The following is a 27,576-nucleotide window of genomic DNA, read 5'->3' on the forward strand; positions in this document are numbered from 1 at the left end:
ATGAAACGGAAGGGTGGACGGGCGCATGAAAAAGTGAAGGTACACTAATCCTATAGACCACTGTCGTACAATGACATGTTAGGCTACTAACCAGGAGCAACCTCGCGCTACCAACCCTATGAAAAACAATTTTCGAGGGTCCTGAAAAAGCCCTGTTTTCTCTGGCACGCGCGTCGTATGCGCGCGCGCTGGTTACTTTCTGAGAGAAACTGGAGACACACCCGCCGGAGCCGATTGGTGGAACGTCACGCGGAGAAGACCCGAACGGAGGAGCTGATGAATTATAGATGGTGATAGAAAGCTGAGGATGCAGGTTTGGTCCAAACACATCCCATCGACTTATAGTGCCCACAGCAAGCCAAACATTGCTTCAACGAGACGGTCCAAGTTCAACTAACCTCGGCACTTGAGGAGGAAATGTATCTGAATCTCTGATTTCAACCACCTCTTTAGAAGAGCATCCCGGCAGAAGAATTTACTCCGACAGGCACACCTTCACAAGGCTGACATGATGCGCGGATCTTTTGGACATGGGACAGCCGTCGGATTGATGTTATTAAACGCACTATTCCTTGCGACGCAAACTGCTGAGGAAGGAATCTTCACAAATCATCTCTTGGTTCAGCTGCATGAAGGCACTCATGATGAAGCGCATCAACTTGCCACAGAACACGGGTACCAGAGTGTCCGTAAGGTATAACATTTATTGTGTTTCATTTTATGATGGATTGCCTTTGTCTATTGAAAAACACAGCCTGGGTCTCTCCATTCCTATTTGTTTTATTTTATTAAATAGCCTATGTCTTTCCATCATACTTGTCTGTCTTTCTGAATATGAAAAGGCCTTCATAAACCCATGTGGAAAACATTTAGTCTGATTTTCACAGTCTATGCATTGCTTCATCAGACTGATCTATTTAGAAATTGTATTTTATTAACGACTGTATAGCTACCACTAGCTAATTAACGAAATAAAATTGTGTGCATTTTAATATTTCCAGTCCTTGAAATTCAAATGAAATTGATTGTTACGGTTGATGTCCGGCTCTTAAAGGCTTGCATCAGTTCCAGACAGCGTGATGAACGGGGACATCCCCGTTCCATAGATAATTGAAATCTAATTAGTTACCTGGAACACTGTGAAGGTGTTCCATGATGGTTTTTCTGCTTCAATTTTAGAAGAGGATTGTTCCATTTTAGTTTACTGAACAGGTGTCTGAATGACAATCGTATGGCCACTGCCCATTGCAATTTTGATTCTCCTGGAAAAGAGAGTTCCCTCTTAATAGATTCTTTTTTCTACAAGAGCTATTTTCACTAAAGGCTTGCTGTGACATCTTGTCCTTGAAACCATCTCAAGATCTTGTTTCTCACCTGCATGTGTGTCATGGAGGTCATGCTTTGTTTGGTACAGGCCAGCTCGTTTGTTTGTGAAGTGATGTTTACACTTGTGATGTAGGCATGTATTCATTTGCAAGGCCCGAAAGTCTGTGTTGACGTCTAGCTCGCATAATAATACTACGATAATATGTTATCATCCTCCTCTCTCCACAACCAACAGCTTACGTTACCTAGCCCAATAAATGCAGAGTGTGTCGGCATGCGTCAAGCACCATAACGAGTCCGTTAGGATGGAGCAAGGGAAATTATCCCCTGACAGTTAGGCGTCGTAACATGTCTAAATAGGAGCGTGGGCGCATTTGTCTGGAACGCTAGCCAATGAGGAGCATCAGAGAACAGAAACCTAAATGGGTTGCCACGAATTAGGATGCAATTCTGCATTCATACTTTCATTGCTCAAAACTTGTATCAAGATGCCTTAAACTGCCTCTGTTCTCCCTTTCATGGATGTTTCCTGTAATGACTAGGTTATGTAATCGCTGGCTATATTTGTCCCCTGAGGACACGCATCATTAAACAATATCTGTGCAATTTGAATTAGCTGCTACTCATGCTTAATTAGTTAAACTGAGAAACATACTGGGCCAACACATACGCGCACACACACACACACACACACACGCGCACACACACACACACACACACACACACACACACACACACACACACACACACACACACACACACACACACACACTGTTGTTAAGGTGACATACTGTATAGTGATAAGGATAAAACAGGCTTTATTGATCTTAATCTCCTTGGATTCTCTGTTCCTCATATGATTTTAGGTGTAATCAATCAGAAAATACAATTGATAACACATGGAGTGCCTGAAGTGCACTGGAGTACCGTAATAATTATAGACTATCCTTATCCGTAGCGATATTGATCATCCTGATCCTGCAGATCCTGCAGATACAAGTGTTTTATCCAGACCAGTGACCTGATAGCCTGCTTGTTGTTAAGGCATAAGGAGATGTTTAATCTGTGCATAGGGCCAGAGGCACGGCTCATATTATGCATCTAATTTCCATCCGCTGGGATTTCTTCTGCCTGACTCCAGCAAGGGCACTTAAACGCCTTTAAATATCGCAAGGAACTTACACCTATGCTACAAAAACAACCATGATGTTCTGCAAGTTTCTCAATCTCTATATTTGACCTTCTCTGTGCTTCTTTTTCTATCTCTCCATATTTTTGATACACCCCTCTCTTTCTTGTTCTCCCCCGTCTTCTCTTCCTCTACGTTCTTTTTGTTTCTTTCCCAGGTTCCCTTTGGAGAGGGGCTTTTTCACTTCTATCCCCAGGACATCCCTCAGAGACGGAGCAAACGCAGCACTCGCAACCGACAGCGACTCCAGAAGGACCGCAGGGTACAGACACACACAAACACTCTCAAACACACTAACACACACTGACACAAACACTCACACACACGCACGCACACACACCCACACACACACACACAAACACACACACACACACACTCACATGCACACACAATCACACACACAGACACATACTCACACACACACACATGCCAGGTTCCCATAGAAACGATTCACCTCCCCCTCCACTGCAAAACAATTGTTAATTTGAAAGCGACCTGTTCCTAGACATCATAGGAGAAAAGGTATCTATAATTGATTGTGTTGCCAATGGATTACTCTAGCTGCTACAACAGTATAACAACTCTACGATAGACTGACTATATGAATTATGATATTTGAGGCAGGCAGTTAATCACGCCACTTATGTGTTCAGATATACGGTACATAGTGATTCTGGTCAACGACACAATATCTTCACAAAAGCAACAAGGAAATAGTTTCTCTCCACTGAGCTTGTGGAGAAAAATAGACCATCATAAAGTACACGTTAAATAGACCAATACATACAGTCATTTAGCAGATGCTCTTAGCCAGAGCGACGTCCAGTAATTACAGGGACATTCTCCCTAAGGCAAGTAGGGTGAAGTGCCTCACCCAAGGACACCACGTCATTTGGCACTACCAGGAATCGAACCAACAACCTTCTGATTAATAGCCTGACTCCCTAACCGCTCAGCCATCTGACATACAATAGAGTCAGGAGTCATTGGTCATGTTATGCAGATAGCAAGGTAAATAAGCCACCTTGTTACTGACAGAAATTTCAGGCCATTGTTTTAAAAATGTGCTTCCAGAAGTACCATAGGACACAGTCCAGGACACATTAGTATTAGTTTCAAATGAAGGAAACACCAATGCAGATGCAAAATTCAGTTTCTTAACCGAATGCTTTTCAATATAAATGGCCATATTTTGACTTGTAAAGAATGTACATAAATATATATAATTGTTTTGTCTGGGGACAAAACGTTATGATGTAGACAAGGATCCAGCCTCTGTTATTGTGCCAGTAAGAGGTGTTAATGAAAATAAATGTGAGCTACTCCAGAGAACTAATATGGCTAATGATGTTGATGCAGAAAAAACATGGCCTTACTGACTTCCTGTAAGGGGCAGTCACTTCCCATCTATTGGCTGACATGCTGTCCCCTGGTCATTACAGTAAGTTCAGCGTCCCTGTGCTTCTTATACGAAAAGGAGTGGAAAGGACCCCTGCTGCTTTTAGTTTTCTTCACCTGTGATTTACTTACACCTAACAAGCTAGCCAAAGGAAACCACACTATTCTGACTGTGACAATGCAATTCTTTTGACTTTGTGTGATTGTATTGATTCAGCAACTGAGACACACAATTTCATCATATTTTTCTGTCTGCCTTTTCCTCAAAAGGAGCGTATATTCAATGACCCAGTTAGAATGACTCCATATTGTATCTTTTGTGTTAGATCTCATTAGCCAATTTGAACATACTTTCCACTGAGAGAGAATGCCATGTTAGAAGAGAAAAAAATCCTCCTGACTGTGTGTGCATGTGCATCTTTGTGATCTGAAAGAGAGATGATTGAGAATGAGGGTGGTGGGGGGGGGGGGGTAGAGCAGATGGGGTGAAAGGACTGAGGGGATGAGCTCTTTGAAGTCGGGTGGTGTTCCAGCAGGCCTGCGGGCAGGGCCAAGGGACGAGGGTGAGGGCGAGGCCACAGGCTGCATCTGATGACGGGAGTGGGTTTCGTGACATTCTGGAGAGCCTGCCTGTCTCTTGGTCTGTTGGTCTGTCTCTTTGACGGTCTGTTGGTCTGGCTAGCTGGCCGGCTGGCTGGCTCAGAGTTAAACACTGTGGTTGCTCCCATGAGATGAAGGAAGCATATGGTTAGAGGAAAGAAGATAGAGGAGGACACGTGAGGAAGGTGGGCAAGGAGGGTGTTCCCCCCCCCCCCCACTTTGACATGTGTCATCACCTAACACAGAAGCTTAAATTAGCCTTGTGGAAAGATAGTTTGATGTACACAGGTTTAGCCGTAGTTGTTTTTCATGTTCAAAAGAACATATTGAAAGAGCCAAATGTATAAGTAAGGTTTTGCAAAGTTGTTAAAAAAACCTTTTTGCCTCTGGTCATCATTGTGTACCTCCGTTAAATTAAAATGTCCTTTTTCTGTTTTTCTGTGCTTGTCGATTGCCATTGCTTTATTGCTTTGTTTTGCACCGATACGGTGAAAGGGACAATCTCTTTTACACGCCTGGGCCTGTTAAAATAAACAACGAACAATAAGACCCCTCTGTCCTCCCCTCTGGCTTAAGTGCTGATTCCTTATCAAGCATGGTAAACCACTGGACAATGACCTTTCCTTTCACTCTCTTAGTTGTGTTTGCTGAAGGTAAACAGAGAGAGTACTCACTGACTATTTTACTATATTCAATAGAAGTACATTTAAATAGTCCCCTTTTACCAATCTCCGTTACAGACTGTTCAAATGGTACAACACATTGCTGTAACTTCAAATATACTGTCGGCAACATAGAAATCTGCAGTCTAAATTACACTCTTTAATGTTCAGCATGTAAGCCAGCATGTAAAAATGTCCCTTTGAAACAATCTTGAAAGGGGTTTTAATGATTTAGAATTCATTTGTAGATCTTAGTCAACCATTATGCAAAATAATGTTAATTCCATTTGAGGATATTAGCTGGAAAGCAAAACCTGTAAAACTCATCTCGTCAGCCACCCCTTCTCTATTTCTCTCTCTCTCGCTCTTCATCTCTTTCTTTCGCTTTTCCTCTTTATCTCTCTCTCCCTCTTGCCCCCCTCTCCGACTTTATTACTGTACAAGGATCCTGTACAAGGAGTTCTAAGCCTTCAAACCAAGTGACGTGTCCTTGAGAGGCTGATGACAAGTAGTACAAGGTCTTTTGTACTCCTAATAAGTTCCAGATAGAGAGCCTACTTCAGACCAGAAATGATGCCATGGCTCCCATTTTCAATTGGAGAGAGGATGAAGCCGTCTTGTCTGTTATTGTCACCCTTCTGTCCACTGTCTGATCTTTGTCTAATTACCTTTACCCTCAGCAAACAGCCTCAAAGTCACAGACATTTCTACTTACTTTACTGTCCTTGGGGATCTTCAATGTTACACTGGTCCCCCTAAAACTGTTCTGAATCTGAATAGCTCATCATAATGTGGGCCTTTTCAGCTTTTATTTTAATTTTAAGTCTTGATACTCAATCACCAAAGTTACAGTCTCTACAGTTAGCTAGACCAAACTGTGTTCTCTTATAGTAAACTCTTAAAGGTCAAACAGGAATCCGTTGATCTTGATTTCATTTGTCATCACTATTTAATCTTTTGTAAGTCCCTCTGTTATCAACAAAAGGCCTGAGCATCACTGGGGAAGCTGTGAAAGAGCTATTCAGTCCAAACCACAAAGCCTATATATCTCAGATCCTTCACAGACAAGTCTCTTTGAGGATGGGAACACACGTGAAGGTGTTTGCATGCAATCAGGGCAATTCTCTTGTCTGTTGAGACCCTCTCTGCACAAACGACAATTTGGAAGCTCTGTCTCTTGTGTGCCAGGCAGAGGAAGGGAGGAAGGGGGTGAGTGGAGGGGAGGCAGAGGCCCAGCTGTAGGCATTGTATGTCTGATTCAGAATGGGACAAATACAATTAGACTGGGAATATATAGGATGTCCCCTCTTTCCATCATACACAGCTGGAGGACATAGGGGAGGGGGAGAGGTGGAGGGATATTTGTCAAACTAATGTACAAAGGCAATATACTTGCATCTAACTAAAATGTGTTTTTGCGTCTATTAGTGACATCCTATTTAAATGGATGTTCGGTCATTGGAGAATCTGCCTGAGAAGCGACGGTCTCTTCATTCCTCCTCAGTAGACACTCACCAAGGTTTCCTCCACAGGTCAAGAACGTCTTTGACCAGGAAGGCTTTGGCCGCCAGAAACGAGGCTACCGGAACATCAATGACTTGGAAGTGAACATGAGCGACCCTCTGTTCTCCAAACAGTGGTATCTGGTGAGCGATCCGTTCGGCAGCTACTCGGCTGCCAGCCTGATGGCTGACCTTTCACACCTGCCCACATCAGACCGCTATAATTACTCCGGAGCCCAGACACATTCACCAACGCTGCCCCCCTGAATTTATTCTCTCATTAGTCTAGCAAATATTGCCCGCGCCACTTCCAAGCTACATCTATGTCAAAACCTCCACTTGTGGGCTGCCCCCCCCGTGCTGTTTACCTAGACTGATCGTAACTTTCTCAGTGGACATCCTTTATGTGGTTTGTCACATCACCCACTCCACCCACAGCAGGGTGCGTTGTATCACTGACATTTACCCCTCCGAATCCCCACACCTAAGCCCCCTCACCCACCCCGCCCCCCCCACACACACCTCCACACGCACACATCTTCATGCCCCTGCGGGTTTGTGTGAAGTTTGTGAACCACCTGATTTGTTGATGGCTGGTTCTTGTTCCAGATAAACACTGGCCAGGCAGACGGGACCCCGGGGCTGGACCTGAATGTGGCAGAGGCTTGGGAGCTGGGCTATACCGGGAGCGGGGTCACCATAGCCATCATGGATGATGGTGAGCACACCTGTCGGCTTTATCAAGATCCACCATTTTCTGTTGACTTTTAGACTTAAGTAAAGCTTTACTTACAAAGAAGAATAAGGACAAATTAGTTAGGGATTTAACTTTACCCACTTACGGTTTAACGTTTTAATTATTTCAGGTTTGATATGTAGTACCAGTCAAAAGTTTGAACACATGGAATGGGAAAATGGGTCTAAACTTTTGACCTGTACTGTACTCATTGTAACTTATTCCTGTTTAAATAATCTTTCAGGAATTGACTATCTTCACCCGGATCTTGCTTCCAACTATGTAAGTACTTTAATTTACTTAATCTGCTAACTGACAATGCTTACCTCTATTTGACTACACTTCAGTGGAAAGAGCCAGACTTGAGGTGGGGCATTTGAAGCCTGTATATGTTTTTGTGTGGTGCCCATTACAGGTGTCTTCCAAGTCTCCTTCATGGCTGGCCAGTCTCCTTGTATCCTTAGAGGACGTGGAGACAGGCAGGCAGGAGGCCAGCCAAGCTGTTTAATGTTAATGTGCACTGCTCTTTGGCAGGGTGATCTGTCACAGGCACAGATAATGCCAGGGTAGCTGCTACTGCATAATGTGAAACGCCAACTCCAGAATACTGATAATGGAGCCTCAAAAAACAGGAGCTGTTGTTGTTAGACGCTGGCAAAGAAGGAAGAGAGAAATCTGTCAAGAAGCCATTCTAAATGTCCCACTGCTGTAAAATGCTACATACTATAAGGATCAAACATATATTTTCAGTAGCATGATTATTCAGTGGATCACTGCTTTAACACCTGAAATGGCAATGTTTGTGTTGTTTGGGCACTGTAATGTGCTAGTAGCCTGTAAGAGTTGTGACTGGGGTGTTGGTCTGAGTCAGTGACAAACAACAGGCTGGAGATGTGGTGGCGATATGCACCTTGCGGTTGCAGGTGTTTCTGTGCAGTACTTGTCCAATCAAATACAATGTGTCTGTATGTGTGTGCGTCCGTGTCCAATAGATTCATGTGAATGAATGGGTAAGCCACAACCACGTGGTGGGTCTAAACCTGCACTACTAGACGTTCACTAGTAAATACAGACGTTCCACTTTCTCAGCTTTTTTTCCTCTCAACTCGGTGCTCTCTCTATTCCGGCTGAAAAAGAGAATCTACTCAGAGTGAGAGATCAGATGGTCAATGAATTGAGTCGATAACAAACAGTTTAACATTTTAACTAAGTAAACATTTGTGTACTACTTTGAAACCGATAAATATGAAATGGAATGAGATGCACAAATATGTTTTGTCATTGGAAGCATACGGTTCTTTTTCTCTACGTGTTTAGAGGTCTGTTTGTGTGTGTGTGTGTGTGTGTGTACTCCGCTGTTTTTTGCCTGTGAACGGAAATGAGTCTTCTCCCCAAAATAACCTCAGAGTCTCAGCCAGGGTGAAACAGCAGCAGGAGCATGTTCTTTTGGGCTGATGGGTCCTGTTGTGAACACATCTTAAACTCAGTTCACCACAGTTCCTGCCTGTGTGTGTGTATGTGTGTGTTTGCATGTGTGTCACTGTATTTCTGAATAATTGTTTATTCTCTGATCTGTTCATGCTCTTCCAATGCTGCAGCACAGATAACCCCCGCAAAGCTTCTAAACACTGACAACGCCATGCACTCTATCATTCAATTACAGTTTGAGGAAAGATCAATGTTGTGGATGTGATCCCACTGTGCATACAGTGTGTGTGTGTGTCTCTGTGTGTATGTGTGTGTGTGTCCATCTGTGTGTTTGGTGTGCGTGTATGTCTGCAGATGCATTTGTGTGTCTGTGGGGAGGGGGTGGCTGGGTGGGTGAGAGAGAGACAAAGAGGCTTACAAAAACTTGCTCATATTCACTTCCCTTTATAGACTACAGTGCTCCCTTCCATTCCAGATTTTTCTAGAATACAAACACAATCAGCCACCATTGACTGCCTTGCATTAGTATGCATAAAATTGTGCGTGTTTGCCTGGGTGTGGGTGTGTTTGTGTGGACCTCGTTTCTAATGGGATTCCACAAAATAATAATACGATAATACTGTAATAAAAAGAAAAACACTGAATTAGTTCTTGAATCAAGGTGAGTTTTACATTCAAAGCCCATTGACAAAGCATTTAAGTAATTCAAATATTTGTTCCGCGTCATGAAACTATTAAGGAGGCTTTTCAGAGACATTTAAAAAAATATAATAAATGGGACATTGTGAAAGGGAAGCAAGTGCTACAGTAATGTGTTTATTTTGTCTATTTCACTGGTAAATGCTGTAGATAACCCTGGACACTACAATTGTCTAGAGACTGACACTTATCCCAAGGGCCATAGTAAATAAAACGGCTTTCTGCTCATATCCATAACGTGGTATGTCTCTCACACAATACAGTAAATTGACTTTTTCTGACATAGGGTTTTCAAGAGGTCAAGGGAGTGCAGGGTAGAAGGAAGGAGAGCAGAGCAGGGAGAAGGAGAGGAGGGGTTAGGAGAGGAGAGGTGAAGGAGAGCAGAGCAGAGAAGAGGAGAGCCATCTGAATTGTGTACAGGGACCTTTGTTTTGTTATTGGATTTTGAGCCTCAATATTGTTCTCCTCCTGAACCATTACTGCCCTTCCATGCTCTGTGGGGGGAAGTAACCATGACAACATGTGGTGATGTCACACAGCGGTATGGTGCATTTCTCACCGCGTATACCGCGTGTCTTTCTTGTATCGAAGTGGCATTAAGTGTGGTGCTTGGTATAGTGCTTGACGCAGATGGCGGCGCAAAGATGCAAATGAAGTCTATGTTTTTAACAAGGAGCTGTGCCTGTACAGTGTCTGTCTTACTCTCGATACATCAAGTAACAGAATTCTGAATGTCCTGTTCATAATAATAATTACAGTCTGGCTGAAGGAGTCCTTTGCTCCTATATTAGCTGTAAATTACCGCACCAGGGTGAGCTTCAACAACGACAGGCCCTGGTTCTCAGCAGAGCTCAGAAGGTTGAGGTCAGAGAAGGAGGAAGCTTTTAGGAGTGGGGATAGAGACAGATTCAAGGAGTCGAAGAATAGGTTTAGCAAGGCGGTGAGACAGGCTAAACGACTGTACTCTGAAAAACTGAAGCGTCAGTTCTCAGCTAATGACTCTGCTTCTGTCTGGAGGGGGCTCAGGCAGATCACCAACTACAAGCCCAGAGCCCCCCACTCCACCAACGACTCCAGCCTGGCCACAACCTGAACAAGTTCTACTGCAGATTTGAAAGACAATTGGACAGTCCTGAACTACCCCTTCCCATCCATGAGGCCTCCCCCCTCCCCCCCTCTACAGTGATGACTCTCTCCATTCAGGAGGGTGAAGTTAACAGACTTTTCAAGAGGCATAACCCCCGTATAGCAGCTGGGCTGGACTCTGTCTCTCCTGCCACCCTCACTGTGCTGACCAGCTGTCTCCGGTGTTTACCAACATCTTTAACACCTCCCTGGAGACATGCCATGTGCCAGCCTGTTTCAAGTCCTCCACCATCATCCCTGTGCCCAAAAAGCCAAGGCCAACAGGACTTAATGACTACAGACCCGTCGTCCTGACCTCTGTGGTAATGAAGTCTTTTGAGCGCCTTGTGCTGGCACACCTCAAATCCATCACAGACCCCTTCCTGGACCCACTGCAGTTTGCCTATAGAGCCAACAGGTCTGTGGATGATGCCGTTAACATGGCCCTCCACTTCACCCTACAGCACCTGGACTCCCCAGCATCCTACGCCAGGATCACGAACGCTGTTTGTGGACTTCAGGTCTGCCTTCAACACCATCATCCCCGCCCTGCTACAGGACAAGCTCTCCCAGCTGAACGTGCCTGATTCCACCTGCAGGTGGATCACAGACTTCCTGTCTGACAGGAAGCAGTGCGTTAAGCTGGGAACACAAGTCTCTGACTCCCGGTCCATCAGCACCGGATCTCCTCAGGGCTGCGTCCTTTCTCCTCTGCTCTTCTCCCTGTACACCAACAGCTGCACCTCGAGCCATCCATCTGTCAAACTCTTGCAGTTTGCGGACGACACCACCCTCATTGGGCTCATCTCTGACGGGGATGAGTCTGACTACAGGTGGGAAGCTGACCACCTGGTGACCTGGTGTAGCCAGAACAACTTAGAGCTCAATGCTCTCAAGACAGTGGAGATGGTTGTGGACTTCAGGAAGAACACAGCCCACTCACCCCCATCACCCTGAGTGACTCCCCAGTCAGCACTGTGGAGTCCTTCCACTTCCTGGGCACCATCTTCTCCCAGGACCTCAAGTGGGAACTGAACATCAGCTCCCTCACCAAAAAAGCACAACAGAGGATGTACTTCCTACGGCAGCTGAAGAAATTCAACCTGCCAAAGACAATGATGGTGCACTTCTACACGGCCATCATTGAGTCCATCCTCACCTCTTCTATCACCATCTGGTAAGCTGCTGCCACTGCCGCTGTTAGCCACTTTAACAAGGCCAAGGACTCTCACTGACTTTTATATCACAATCTGCACAATGACATCCTGCACATTGCAATTTGCACTATTGTATCCTTTTCTTTGCACTATCTGTATTTTTAGGTTAGATTGTAATTATGGCTACTTATATTTTATATGTTATTTTGTATTCTAAATCCCCTTAGCATTAGCTAGACTTTGCTCCTTTTGTATAGTTAGACCACATATTTAAGTTTCAAGATCCTTAAATGCTTAACGTATGCACCTTCCTGCCAAAGTAAATTCCTTGTTTGTGCAAACATTCATGGCGAATAAAATCCCTTCTGATTCAGATTCTGATTCTGACCTTACTGTAATACCAGAAACCTTCTGTGATTTGCACCATAAGCTACACATGATGTATTAAGTATCAGGATTAGGGATAACCCAAGTGGTGCCCAAGGGCATGTAGGAAAGTGTGTGAGACATCTTCCTCATCAGGTATTTTTTATTGTATTGATGGCTTCACCTCAACACAGCAGGAACTAACATCAAGAGCACGCTGAAACAACCTGTATTACCATAGGGAGTGGAAACTTCTTGAAAGTCTGGGCAGACATGGACAACATTTGGGGCATTAGCAGCTTGTTTGTTGAGCGAACATCAATCAGATGACTCCTGTCTTTGTCCTGTCTGGGCAAGACCTTTTAGGTTTCTCTCCGGAAAGAAACAAGTTCTTATGTCACTGATTAGAAATAGAACAATTTCGATACTACTATTCTCTCTGCTAGTGAGAGATGATGGAGGGAGAGACGGCAAGAAGAGTATTTGGATGCATTCAGGTGTCATTAGTAACTTTGCAACTGAGGTCCATCATTTCCCCACCAATTTCCTGGTGTAAATGTTGTGGATTCTGTGTTGCTAAGATAGAGAAAGAGGAAACCCAGAATCCACCTCTCCAGCTCGCACACACACAGCCCCTTTTTGTCACTGCCAGCCAGAGGGATTACAAAGGTATCATCCCCTCAAAATACTCTTCATCATGCAGCGTTGTGCCCTGGTGTGTTACTGCTCACACAGTTACCTGCTCCACACGGAGGTCATTACACAGCACGCCAGCAGGCACAGCTGCCCGGCATCTTTCAGTCTCACGGTTCCTGACTGAGTCGAGCCTGGAGATGCCAGTCTAGCAGCCCGGCCCGTCTGCCCTTGAACCTGTCAAACTCCAACCTTCTGCAGTGATCTGATAGGTCCAGCTGTCTGCTGTGGGATCTTTCCTCCCCGCCTCCCCCCCCCCTGGGACCCTGCCAGTGATATGATAGGTCCAGCTGTCTGCCCTGGGACCTCCCCCGGACTTTACCAATGATCTGGAGTGTCTAGCTGTCAGCCCTCGGACCTCCCCCGGAACCTGCAAGTTGAATGTCACATCATGGCTTTTACCTCTCTGGGATAAGGGAGGAGGATAAAAAGAGACAAGCACGGTTGCAGGAGAGAATGATATGAGGCTTCCAATCAGTCATTCATGGCAAATAAGAAGAAATTAATATGAAACCAAAATGTAGAGTTCTTGGAATTACAAATGAACCAAAGAGAGAGAGAAAGAGAGAGAGAGAGAGTGAGAGAGAGAGAGAGAGAGAGAGAGAGAGAGAGAGAGAGAGAGAGAGAGAGAGAAAAAGGAGAGAAATAGAGAAGCAGAGAAAGAGAAGGAGTGTTGTAAAGTAATATTTCTAATAACACTGAATGATAGGTGGATGTGTGTCGCTGCACTCCTACAGATGTCTATGTGTGTGTGCTGGTGTGTTGGTGAGTATGTGTGTGCTGGTGTGTGTGTGTCTGTGTGCGCTCACACGCCCAGAGCAGGTCATTTGCTGATTATGCAGGCTAGATTGATGACTGTCTGACAGATGTGTGGCTCCTGCATCTGTTTTCTCCTGTTTTCCTGCAGTTAATTCCGCTCCTATTACTTGTGGCCACGAGGAATTAAATGGAGGGAGTAATCGGGGTGTCATTGTCTCAGTGTAGGTTCCCTGTTGTGGACATGTCTTGCCTCAGTATTACCTCAGTGTGTGTATGTGTGAGTTTGTACTCTTGGTATTACACTCAAATTATGGGTATGACACTTCAACCATTCTGTTCAGTAACTGAAAGCTAAGTCGAAGACTGCAAAATTGCAAACTACAGAGTAGAAGTGTAGAGGTCCAATGATAGGAGGGCCTCTACAGAGGTAAAGGAAACAGACCAGGGGGGTATTCCAGAAAGCAGGTTATGCAACATAACCGGGTAAGTTGACCCACCAACTGATTCACAATGTTGCAGCAACCTACTGGAAATGTTGCTACAACGTTGGGTGTCAGCTTGGGAGTTAACTTACCCCGGGTAAGTCACGTAACCTGCTTTCTGGAATACCCGCCAGATCAGGCCAGTCAGGAGTAAACAATGCTCTTGAACACAGCCCAGGCTTTTCTGGACAAGACTTGCTGTGATAAGGTCAATGCACCACTAACGCAGCTTGCCCTGTTCTCTGACAGTTTACATCTCTTCTCTGCTCTCTTTCTTCTCTCTTTTCCTCTCTTCTCTTACCAAGGCTCTTCCTGTTTTGTTGTTACAGAATGCGGAGGCCAGCTATGACTTCAGCAGCAATGACCCATACCCATACCCCCGCTACACGGATGACTGGTTTAACAGGTAGAGTGTGTGTGTTTGTTTTGTGTAAAGAGAGTGAGGTAGAGATATAGATAAAAAATAATGATCTCTTGGCTGCTATAGGGTTTGGCCGAGCAGACCTACTAGGTCTCCTAGTATTTATATTGATTTTCTCCGATATTCTATCCATCATGGAATGTATATGTGGCTCCTGCTACCATAACAACATTGCTGCTATATAAAAACAATTCTCCTCGCAAAGCTGCTGTAACCTTTAGTCACAGAGTGGAACTGACAGAATAGGATGATGAAGATCTCATTACAGTTGTGGAGATGTAAATCTGCCCTGGCCTGCAGGACACTTAGAAACACAAAGGTTCAGATTGTCATCGTTCCTCTCTCTCGCCATCTCCCTTCCCCTCCTGGTCGAGACGCTCACTAAGCAGACGTTTGGTCCGATAGTAGCTTATCTCTCTCCCATCGCCGTCGCACACTGCATGATCCACTGCTGCCTTGCCACTTTGCCAGGGCACCTCAAGGACACCGCAATCAAACGAGAAAAAAGGACCCTCCTTTTGCGTCTTCTCTCCTCCTCTCTTCCTATATGTGTTCAGGCAGTGTGTGTGAGCTAATGGAACGAGGGAAAATTAGTGTTTGTTTGGGTTCATCTGTGTGTGTGGACTGTATATGGGTATGTGCATTTGTGTATGCATGCGTTTGCATTTGTACGTGTGCATGCGTGTGTATGTGTGTGTGTGTGTATTTGTGTGTATGTGTGTTAGTTTGCTAGCGTCGCCTCTGCTGTCTCAGCACGCACGAATGGCTAATCAGCTGCTTGTTTATAAATAGCTGCCTGTCTGTGGCAATGCATGCTGGGATGGCTCACAGAAAGGCTGGGAGGAGCGTACATGATATGCTGTGTATAGGCAAGACATAAAAACACACAACATTTCTTGCTGTATTGTACACTGTATATGTACTGAAATCCACGAATACTTACCAAATATAATCGCATCCAACTAAACCATTTGTTTTTAGTCCAAATAGGGGATTTAATCATTTGCGAGTTAACTAGATGAATATGTCAGGGGCTCAGCATGCTCCTTAAGCTAATGTTATCCAGATGTCACAATGATGGATTTCCTAACGCTAATCTCCATTGATTTCGGACCCAAAATGCCATGCCTGTCTTGTAACCGGAGATTTCCCCCTCAAAGGCAGACCTTGGATGATTTATGCTGAGAACTCAAAGATAGGATCCCCAATCAAGAAGATAAAAATTAAAACAACTTGACTTCTAAGAACATGTTCCATGTCCTCTATACATTCTAATGGTCCCTATTGGTCCCTGTTAATCTGTTTGTGTCTATGTGTCTGTCCAGCCATGGGACCAGGTGTGCAGGGGAGGTATCCGCTGCAGCCAATAACAATATCTGTGGAGTTGGAGTGGCCTACAACTCCAGGGTGGCAGGTATGTGTGTATGTGTGTTGTAACTCCTTACTGGTTGAGGCAGCAGTGTGACAGAGTAGAGACAAGCTATTGTTCCCTCATTACAGTAGAATCCCAAATAGGCTGTTCAGTATTTGTTTATGTACTGTGGAATCCAATTATTATAATTTTTATGTTCGGAATCGAAATACGCACCTGCACCATTTCTAAAATATAATTTTCTGTTGGAACCTTTTTGTTGGAACTTTTAATGGCAATTTAAATGTAATGTTTTGAACCCTAAATGTGTTTACGTTTACTGTTTAGAAAACTAAATGTGTTTTTAAATGTAAGAGTTAGAACCTTAAATAGTTCTGATCTCAAAAGGGATGTGTGCAGAACCATTTTTTCAAGAGTCTTCTTACATTTTTTATGTTTAACTTCAATGTCATGCTTCCACTATTTATAGATTTTTCTGGAAGGATATGGTTCTGGAATCAGCAAAGAAGAAAATAACCATTGTAGCAATCTAGCTTTGTTTCTGTTTGCTAGAAATGTTATTTTACCAATGTAAATATCTTACCTATAAACATTTGTTCATGAGTTCAAAGACCACACCAACAATAGAATATGTTTAGACATTTTTTTGGGAGAGATGAGTGACAGGCTGATAGCAAATCTGATGCAAGATAAGGATACTGGTTGCAAAGCCCAGCCGTTTGCCTCCTGTGGACACATGAATCAGAGGTGTACATATTATTTGTGGGGCATTAGTGAATGGGGAGGAGTTGGTGCTGTCTTCTCCCAAACCTCACTTAATTTGGACTCCATACAGTTTAAGTGAAGAGAGATCCATCCTAATACATACTATATATACTGTACAGTATATATACTATTTATATATATTATGTAAACATAAAAAGAGTTTCTTTTTCTCCTCTCCTCCTCCAGGAATTCGGATGCTGGATCAGCCTTTCATGACGGACATTATCGAGGCGTCCTCCATTAGTCACATGCCCCAAGACATTGACATCTACAGTGCCAGCTGGGGCCCGACTGATGACGGCAAGACCGTGGACGGGCCCCGGGAGCTTACCCTCCAGGCCATGGCTGATGGGGTTAATAAGGTAGAGAGCTAGTTACCATTGGAAACACCACACACGCACACACACACACACACACACACACACACACACACACACACACACACACACACAGAGTTAGCATGCTGATCGTGTCAGTGCCAATTACCAGCTTGAGTAATCATAGTGCCCCATGCAGGGGAGGTGGTGTGTGGTCCAGGATGACCCTGTCTTAGGCGAGGCTGCCGAACAGCTCCAAATGTGCTGTCATCCCTGATGATATTAACGCAGCTGATCAAGCCCTGTTCCACTCAGGCCCACACTGCTAATGATCACTTATATAAGATGTTGCATTGGCTATGAATGCTGTACATTTTACAGGAAAAAAAGTACTTCTTTCCTACAACAGAAAAAGATTATTCAATTAGACGATTTTCCATAAAGCAGCAACGTATGTTTTCTTACCAGTCGAGAAACACTTGTCGCCTTCACCCTGCTCCAATCACTTCAGTCTAAATGAGACACTTAGTTGCATCTTGAGCGTGGCGGCTTGGTTTTGCAAATTGCCATGGATAATGGAAATAAATCACAGGGAATGTTCCGGGAGTGTGACACGTTGAGAGTGTTGGGGCCTAAGCGAGAGTTGATGTCAGTGTTCCACAAAAAAAGCTCTGGGGAGACAGAGAGAGACAGAGAGAGAGACAGAGAGAGAGACAGAGAGAGAGAAAGAGAGAGAGAAAGAGAGAGAGAAAGAGAGAGAGAAAGAGAGAGAGAAAGAGAGAGAGAGGAGATTTGGGAATGCAACGATGTCTGGTGAGCCGCAAATATAAACCAGAAGCTCCTATGTCGGAAGCCTCCATGTTTCATGATGCCTCATTTGTCCTCACCAGGCAGTATAGTGGTCTGAGGATGCTGTTTATTCTCTGCTGATTCAAGAGGGTGAAGCCGTTTGGATGGCCAGTTCCTCATATTTTCACAAACAGCATCAGAATTCCTATAGTCTAATGAGAGGACGAGCCCAACTTAACCTCTGACCCCCTCTACCTTCGATATGTGTCACATATATAGATATCAAACTGGCCTGGGACATACCTTAAGCTACTTAAAAAAAAAAAATGATCCTCTCTATTTGATCGCGTTGTAGGGACGTGGAGGAAAAGGCAGTATCTATGTATGGGCCTCAGGAGACGGCGGTAGCTATGACGACTGTAACTGCGACGGTTACGCCTCCAGCATGTGGACAATCTCCATCAACTCAGCCATCAACGATGGGCGCACAGCCCTCTATGATGAGAGCTGCTCCTCCACCCTAGCATCCACCTTCAGCAATGGACGGAAGCGGAATCCAGAGGCTGGTGTGGTAAGTGTGTAGGCGTGTGTGGGTGGTGGGGTGGGTGGGTTGTGGGGTGGGGTGGGTGGGTGGTGTGTTAAATGGTTGCTGGTGTGTGGGATTAATATTGATTTATCTGGGAACTTCTGTTTAGCTTTTTGTAGTTGTTTTTCGTCTCTTTTATTTATTGCTTTTGTTTATTCCGTACAGTGTTTTGCGAATGCTGTTCCATTCACTTTCATTTGAACAAAGGCCACAAAAATGTTATCCATTTAATATACCGGATATTCATATGTTCCCCACCTCATTTTGGAAGACTAAACAGAACCTGGCAGGAGGAGGGTGACGGAGAGGGGAGAGGTTGTAGCCTTGTAATTGCTGTGCAGCGTTGAAATGTCAAGGAGATGTTAGGGGAAAGGAAGGCTCCAGTGTTCAGTTACGCCTTGTCTGTCTCCCGTGACTAAGTTGATCAGTGCTTTTCTAAAATGCCAGCTTTTCCCTAAGGCACTCAGACAGACAGCTCACTGACCCACCCCTTGATGGGCCTGCTATTCATTTAGGGTCCTCACATGTTCTGCTTCCACTGACAGGGATGATGAAAAGAGGGAAAGGCCAATCTTTTTTTACGAAGAGAAATCTATAAATGTTTGCAGTTGTCATGTGGCATGTAGAGTTAGGGCCGTGAGAGATACGGCATTCATTTGAAAGCTGTCACTTGGACAGACACCAGCAGGACACAACAGTCTGCCTGGCGCTTATTTCAGCCTTCACTTCGGGAATTGCAGCATGCCATGGATGAGGCATGCCTGGAAAAATGTGTGAATCACTAGGGTGTGCTATAGATAAATGTCATTGTTCATAAAAGGGGATAGACTTGTGAAGTATGTCAGGAAATCCTCTTTGCTTTCGAGGAACTAACTTCTGGCTTTGACAGCCAACCTAACCGTCAAGGTCAGATAATCGACATTTTGAAGCAACTTCATCGACATGAGAGGTGCTATGTAACTGCTTTTTACAGGCAGAAATCTGTTCATGTTGTCAGAGCTCAGAGTATTGAGGAGCAGGTAGTTCTGGTTCTCTCAACCTAGTTACCCAGATCCAATGTGGATCCTCTCCTGGTTCTCCATCCCACCGAGAAGATTGGATTCTTGATCATCACTAATTAACGACATTTCCAACCCCATATTAACCTTATCCACCACTGTTTACAATCTTGACATCTTCTCTTTTGTGGCTATTGTTGTTGTTGTTCATTGTTATGGTTGCTGACGGCCATATTTGTTTTCCTGGATTGTGTTTTGGTAGGCCACCACAGACCTGTATGGCAATTGTACCCTGCGGCACTCTGGGACCTCAGCAGCTGCACCTGAGGCTGCTGGTGTGTTTGCCCTGGCGTTGGAGGCTAAGTATGTTTCCTCCACTGCTTCGACTCATCAACCATGTTCTTCTCAGTACTGTACAGAGTTCACCTCTTTGAGGAGTTCACATAGTGTTTCTTCTTCAGTTAGTGTTTTACCTCCTGAAGTGCTCACATAGTTAACCGTACATACCCCATCTTCTCTATCTCTTTTCATCTCCACATAGCACACACACACACACACACACACACCCCTTCTTTCTTTCTTTCTTTCTTTCTTTCTTTCTTTCTTTCTTTCTTTCTTTCTCTCTCTGTCTCTCTCTCTCTCTCTCTCTCTCTCTCTCTCTCTCTCTCTCTCTCTCTCTCTCTCTCTCTCTCTCTCTCTCTCTCTGTCTCACAGATTTTCTCCCAATTATTTCTCTTCATTTCTGTGATCTTCAGAGAGCCACTTCATATCTCTGCCTTTCACATAAATCTCTTATTTACCCAAACTGCCATTAGGGCTGCTCACTCATGCAAAATACCAAACTCTGTTTGTTGTCTCGCCCACTCATTACAAACTCTCTGTTTTCCTGCCAGAGACACAAAGCTGTCCTGGCATGTTTCATGTTCTTTAAAGCTCATTGCATGGTTGCAACACAAGGTTTATACAGTTGGATGGAGACTCAGAGGGCATGTTAGAGTTTTATTCATTAACCTTTGGCCCGTGTACTTTGAGACAGTTAGGCAGTGTGAGTTGGATGATGTGTAAAGTGCAGGGGTGTTCCCCTGAAGACCTACTGCACGAGTCTGTTATACTCACAAATTCCTCCCATTGTGGCCATCGCTGATTGATGTGAACCATGAAAAAGGTTATTTTTTCTACAAAGATTGGCTGTGTAGTAGCAGTGACTTACACATTTTTGGGGGGAATGACACATTTTGAAACATGAATTTACAGTAGATGTAAATAATATTCAGTTTACTTTATTCCTCACCGGCTACAAAATGCAGAACACAGGCCATTCAAGAACACCCACTTGCTCAAATGAGTAACCTTTTTTACTCTGGGTTAGTATTGTTCTGCTTCCCAAGGCAATCAAATGAAATGATCCTCTCTCAGATGCCCTTTTCTCAACAGAGGTGTGGGTCAGATTGTTTGTCTGCTATTAGTAACCAACACCAGTTAACAGTGAGCAAAGACCCTCTATTTGTCTAAGACACAACAATGATGTTGCTGTCACTAGGAACGGATATTAGACCTTCCTAAAGGGTAAATAGCTGGTTTGTTGTTAAAGCACCCGGGAACCCTTTTTACTGACCAAAGACACTTGAACTGTGTGTGGTGACAGAACTGTGTAAGGCACAGCAGAACAAAGCTGTCATTACACACAGGCTAGATAAGGCAGCCCCATCCAGCTGTCTGCCCGCCCACATACACACACACACACACGCACACACACACACTTTTAGCTTCAGACATCTGAGACTTTTTATCATAACATGGTATCGACAGATCAGACCGGCCTCCCGTTATCTGCTTTATGAATGCACCAGAGCCTATTGTCTGCTGTGGAGCACAGATCTTTTTATTTTTGTTTAGTCTAACAGGGATGTTCCCTTGCTAGCCAGATTCTCCCTTTTCTAATTGTGTTGGCTGAAGCTTGTGGGAAACAAACCGCTGAACACTTGTAGTGCACGATTATCAGTTAGTCTGCTCCTCTCATGCTCTCCTATCCCTCTGTTCCTCCTCCATCCCTATCTCTCCCCCCCCCCCCCCAGCCCTGACCTGACATGGAGGGACATGCAGCACCTGTCTGTGCTGACCTCCAAGAGGAACCAGCTACATGATGAGGTGCACCAGTGGAGGAGGAATGGCGTGGGTCTGGAGTTCAACCACCTGTTTGGGTATGGCGTGCTGGATGCCGGCGGCATGGTGAAGATGGCCAAGGAGTGGAAGACTGTCCCTGAACGCTTTCACTGTGTGGCTGGATCGATCCAGGAGACCCAGTGAGTTGGACCGATGGCCATGATGAAAAGGATGATGAGAATGATGATGATGATGATGACAATGGAGGTGGTGGTGGTGGAGGATAGTAGGCAACAATGAGGGCTATGATAAGGAGGAGGATGAGAATGGTCGTTTTATTAGTAATTCTGGTGCAATTCACCAGTCTCACTCCATCAAACACAAGTGCTACCACTCTCTGGCCTCTTATCAAACGCGCTGGAAGCTTCGAGCGCCAGCAGAACAGGCCTCTGGGTACTGCAGTTCTCCTAATTACAGTCCAGCCATCTGGCCTGTGTTAGGCTCCCTCTCTCCCTCAGTGTACCACCATCCTGACTCTAGTCCTCCCTTGCCTCCCATTTACCCACTACATCTATGTGTGTGCGTGTCTGTTTGTCTGTCTGTCTGCGTGTCTGTCTGTCTGTCTGTCTGTCTGTCTGTGTGTCTGTGTGTCTGTCTGCCCTTGGTTTCTTCAGGTCCCTGCCTCCTCTTGTGTGTCTCATCCTTTATCACACACTATAATTAGACAACCTCGCATCGTCCCCCATCGCGCGCCTTAGCAACACTGTCAAGTAGATAGACTGACAAGCGTGGGGGCAATCTCTGTGTGTAAGTGTGTGTGTGAGTGAGAGACAGAGAGAAAGAAATGAGAGAGAGAGAGAGGGAGAGAGAGAGAGAGAGAGGGAGGGAGAGAGAAAGAAATGAGAGAGATAGAAAGAAAGAAATAAGAGAGAGAGAGAGACAGAGAGAGAGAGAGGCCTGCGAGTGTAACAGAATGCCATATCTTCTATGTTTGGCTCTAATCAGTGGTCTACAGTGGTGACCACCTCAAAAACACAGAAGAATGGCAATTAGCCCATGCCACAAAGACCAGGAAGAAAGAGATAGTATGTGTGTGTGTGGCATAGTGATAAGGACCTGTATGTTAGCAATCCTAACGAAAGCCTTTATAAAGCCAGGGTACAACTAGCTGGGGGTAAGAAGGAAGGGGAAAAGGTGGCATAGCGCTCCACAGAAACCCTGGGAACAATACCACCTACAGCGGCAACATTCATTAGATGGGAAATGCTTTCCCCTCGAGCACCAGGGACACCTGCGGTAGACACACTCAGCAAACATCCCCCAACATCCCAAGTCACATTACATTTACATTTAGTCATTTAGCAGACACTCTTATCCAGAGCGATTTAAAGTATGCACAGGGACATTCCCTGAGGCAAGTAGGGTGAGGTGCCTTGCCCAAGGACGCAACGTCATTTCGCACGGCCTATAATCGAACCGGCAACCTTCTGATTAATAGCGCCTGATTCCCTAACTGCTCAGCCATTTGACTCCCTTAAGATCCACATATGTCTTTCTAGCTTCCGCGACATATGAGTTCAGTTTTAGGCCGAGAGCACAACAGCAGGACAGCCTGAAGGGGGTTGCTGACATACAGTAACTCCAGCAGGTTATTTGGAAGTGTCAGGTCTCTGGTCTTCTCAGCTCCACAGGACATCAGTCCCCATCAGGACTGAAGGGTAATTACAACATGGAATCACAACAGCTTTATCCTGCATGAGAACGACACACACACACACACACACACACACACAGGATAATATGCTCATGCAGGCACACAAACGTATGTGCACACACAGATGCGGGCATCCACACACTCACGCACTCGTGCACACACACACACACACCCTAAGGCTGGACATCAATCAGATAGGGCCTGCGCGGTGGTGTTTGGGGCCGACCAGCTGGGTCAGAACTTGTCATTATCAGCTGTGAGCTGTGGGGTTTAATCTGTCCTCTCAGACGTATCTGTCCTCTCGCTGTTTCATGACTGAAGCCTGTAATTATTCATCGCATATTATCTGATGGGATCTCTCCACCTGGTGCTTGGATAAATCAGTTGGGAGGAACGAATTGATTTTTGACACGTCATATGTAGGCCCTTACACTCCTATTTGCACATGGATGATTTATACCCATGTGGAAGTACACACATGCACACACCCACCCACACACACTCACAGACTGACACAAGCCCAGTGGCTGTGCAGAATGACAAGTGTCACCAGCTGATAGTCCACTGGGTGATGGGGGTCGCGGATGAATTTAGCAGTTTACCTCATTAACCCACCAGCCGGCTTCCTCAGATCAGATGCCTTCTGGGTTATCGCTCCACAGGAAGTGGTTACAGTAAGTCATCTGCAACCTCCGACCTATCCCACACGTTAAATTACTGTTAGACTATGAAAAAGATCTGTTGTGATCTACTTATTATTGTCGATCTCTGACTTGATCTAATTGATGAAGCTCCCTTTCAGTAGTTGTGAACGTTCTGTTTTTTTCTGTACTGTTTATCCAAGTTCCTAATTCAACGCCTGTGGTCTTCTGTGAAACCTCTCCACAGAGTATTTATCGTTGTGCCATGAATCGCAATGAGCTGCTAAATCAAGCCTAAATGCCTCGCTGTAAAACCCCTGCTTCCTCCCTACCCCTCTTCTCCAGCTCGGAACAGTACACAGCTCATCTCCACTGCACATTCTCCTTCATTCTCTCTGTTCCTCTCTTACCCCATCACATGATCTCTCCCTCCATCTCCCTCTGTGATCTGAGGGGGCAGTTATAATACAGAGATGTGGTCTCAAATAATGCCATTTGGTCCACTTTCGGTAAAGCTGTCCATCCGGCATCTCTCTCTCTCTCTCTCTCTCTCTCTCTCTCTCTCTCTCTCTCTCTCTCTCTCTCTCTCTCTCTCTCTCTCCACCAGCCTCTTCAGGACTACTCTTTCATGCATTTTCAATGTAAGGACATCTCTGGTCCAATATGAGTGTTGTTGCTAGTTCCTGGAAACCTGGCAGGGAAAAGCAATTTTTTCTCATAAGGGTGCTTGGGTAATTTGTTTGTGCTTTTGTATGACACATACTGTTCATGGTTTGGCCTACATGTCATAGTCTCCACTGCCTTCTAGACTTGAATTTGTGTTTCTATGAGCCACATGTTTGTAAATTGGAGTGCATCCACATTCCTATGGTTGTGTACTTGATGGGCACTTTGCCCCCGGTTACCCTCCAGGCCAGCCTATGGAGATTCACCCTCTAGCTACCCCTGCTTTTCAGAAACACACAGTGACACTGCACGTCCTTTGATGCTCTTCTTGGTAGATTTGCTTAGAGGTTCTATAATCCTGAGATGCTCTGCCAAGACTGGCTCTGAAGGAATAACACAGGCAAGGTATGAACACCTTCAGAGGATGTCTTGATGTTAAGGTTGCATTCGATGCTATCTTATCCCGTAGGATGAATAGAACTAATGACACAGAAGCCGTGCCTCAAAGCCAGTGACACAAGAGTCTCGCTCTCTCCCTGGGTGGTCACACAGTGAGATATCAGACACAGCTCTGCGAGTTTACCATAACCTATGACAGTACGACTCACTGGTTTCAGTGGTGTGATCATGTTCCTGTTTAGGCAGCCAGGGTGTACTGTATATCTGTCACAGTTGTTTGTCTGTGTGTAGTGGGGAGTGAGAGCTGAAAAAGCCTGGTGCTCCATTAGTGTGCACTCGGCCCATGGTAAGTAGGTCAGGTAATAGCTGGAGCTCCCTGAGAGAGTGAGAGAGAGAGCGAGACAGAAAGAGAGAGAGAGGAAGGGAGCAAAATAGAGAGAGCTGGGGGAGAGGGAAAAACGGAGAGCGAAAGGGAGGGGGTGAGAGAAACGCAGAAAGGATGAAATTAGGCGACAAAGAGAGATGGAGACAGAGCGGGTCGGATGTAAATATGCAACGCCCTCGGGTACCCCCAGACACAGTGACACCTCGAGCAACTCTACCGATAACAGTGCGTCAAATCTCTCCTTGTCTCCCTCTCCCACTTCATCCGTTCCCATCGCTCTGCATCTTGGTCTGTCTGTCCCCTTCCCATCCTCGTGTGCTGCTGTCTCTCAATTGATTGCTCGCAGTCCCGTACAAACACGCCCTATCTTTCCTTCTCGCCTCATTGGCCTCTTCACATTTCCTCAACCCTTCTTCCTCTCGCCCTGTTTCTGCAGTAAGATCCAAACAGGTGACAAGGTGGTCTTGGCCATCACCACGGACGCCTGCCAGGGAAAGGACAACTTTGTTCGCTACCTAGAGCACGTCCAGGCTGTGATCACCGTCAATGCCAGTCGCCGTGGCGACCTCAACATCAACATGACCTCCCCCATGGGCACCAAATCCATCCTGCTGAGTCGCCGGCCCCGAGATGATGATGCCAAGGTGGGCTTCGACAAGTGGCCCTTCATGACCACCCACACCTGGGGAGAAGACCCCCGCGGCACCTGGCTCCTCGAAGTGGGATTCCACGGCGAGGAGGAGCCACAGAAGGGAGTCCTAAAGGAGTGGACTCTCATGCTGCACGGAACACAAAGTGCCCCATACATAGACCAGATAGTGCGCGACTACCAGTCTAAACTGGCCATGTCCAAAAAGGAGGAGCTGGAGGAGGAGCTGGATGAAGCTGTGGAGAGGAGTCTGAAAAGTCTGCTGAGTAAAAACTAGCTCACCACTGTCTGCATGACATGACTCTCCACTTCCCCTCTCTCTCTCTCTCTCTCTCTCTCTCACTCTCTCTCCTGTCTCTTTCCTTCTCCTTCTCTTTCTCCCCCTTACCCCCTTTGTCTTTCACTTCCTTGGACAGACGCCCCCCTCCACCTGCGTCCCACAACTCACCTTGTTTCCCTCTTTCACCCTCTTGTCATTCGCCCTCCTCTCCCCTTCCCCTTCTTCCTGTTTCTCTACCTCTCTGTCTCTCCAGCCTTTCCTTTGCTTTTAGTTTATTCTGTACTTGACTTAGCCACCCCACCTTCTATGAATGTTTCTAGTTATCCGATCATGATAATACGTAACCTTCAATTAATCTGTTCTATGTAGAGAAAACAAAGATCCCATCCAGCTTTCAATGTTTTTTACACTTTATGAAAAATGTATATAAACACAATATATACATTAGTATTAAACTATATCATGTTTTTGCTTTCCCTGCCCTCCACCTCTGATCAGGCAACTGATGTACAGTTTGTGACTGTAAATTATTTTTCCGTGTCATTCTACTTAAAGTTTAATATCTTGCAAGCAGAGCAGTGATACTTCTTTCTGTTGATATTTTTGTGACAAGCACTGTTTATATAAACACGAGAAGGAACCTGTGATTTATTTTGCAGCCTGTGGTCTCGTCTCAAAAACGTATTTCATATCCTTTGACGTACGGTATATTATAATAATAAATTTATTCAGCTGTTTGTTAAAGCACTTGGGTGATTTGCACCACTCTGCGACAGTAAGGCAGGCAGGCAGGAACAGATGACAATAGATCTCAAAATGTCTCAAGACATTGAAGGAGTGAAATTTGACTGTAGCTGGGAATTCTAAGCTGTTTATCCATCGCTGGTGCCATCACTATTTCATTTATTGCTCAGGTCAGTCATTGTCCATCACAGACCCCATCTTCAGACCTCCAGGCCTGCATGTGCAATGGGAAACACTGTCACTGTAATCAAATATATACATAGGCACAGACCTGGAATCTGTCATACAGTAAACATAATATCTCATTTCAATAATAGAGCATGTGCTCACTTCCACTCTAACCCTCCACTCTTATTCTCGATCTAATTCTTATTCCATGTCTCAACCTGTCTATCTTTCTACTCCGTCCCTCCCTCCCCCCCCCCCCCCTCTCATTCTCTCTCTCTCTCTCCCACCGTCCACTCTCCCAGACGGAGAGTGGATTATACAGGGGGCACTGTGTGCTCCTTCCGGTCATGTTGATGAAAAATGGATGAGGCCTCTCCAGACACTACGCTGCACTTGAAAACAAAGTCTACTCCAGGGTGTGATGGAGAGAGGATACAAATAGAGAGAAGTACATTGA

General features: G+C 45.2%; 1 protein-coding gene across 1 annotated transcript; it reads left to right on the forward strand.

Moving 5' to 3' along the window:
* Positions 1 to 330: 330 nt before the first annotated feature.
* Positions 331 to 26,777, forward strand: pcsk2 (proprotein convertase subtilisin/kexin type 2). The gene is made up of 12 exons (XM_084709688.1): positions 331 to 694; positions 2,673 to 2,777; positions 6,708 to 6,821; positions 7,287 to 7,395; positions 7,658 to 7,695; positions 14,452 to 14,528; positions 15,869 to 15,957; positions 16,867 to 17,042; positions 18,142 to 18,357; positions 19,633 to 19,733; positions 21,446 to 21,673; positions 25,715 to 26,777. Exons 1-12 carry the CDS (start codon positions 509 to 511, stop codon positions 26,202 to 26,204), a joined length of 1,929 nt encoding a protein of 642 aa, XP_084565814.1. The 5' UTR covers positions 331 to 508; the 3' UTR covers positions 26,205 to 26,777.
* Positions 26,778 to 27,576: the final 799 nt, after the last annotated feature.

This window comes from Hypomesus nipponensis, chromosome 11 (genome assembly GCF_054491055.1).
Source record: "Hypomesus nipponensis isolate SF chromosome 11, ASM5449105v1, whole genome shotgun sequence".
In the NCBI taxonomy this organism is placed as follows: Eukaryota; Metazoa; Chordata; class Actinopteri; order Osmeriformes; family Osmeridae; genus Hypomesus; species Hypomesus nipponensis.

Bases quoted from the DNA above. Each gene is read 5' to 3' on its own strand.
- pcsk2 (XM_084709688.1), top strand. From the start codon at position 509: ATGATGCGCGGATCTTTTGGACATGGGACAGCCGTCGGATTGATGTTA. The intron at 2,778-6,707 runs GTACAGACACAC...TTTCCTCCACAG, and splicing joins GACTCCAGAAGGACCGCAGG to GTCAAGAACGTCTTTGACCA. The intron at 6,822-7,286 runs GTGAGCGATCCG...TTCTTGTTCCAG, and splicing joins TCTCCAAACAGTGGTATCTG to ATAAACACTGGCCAGGCAGA.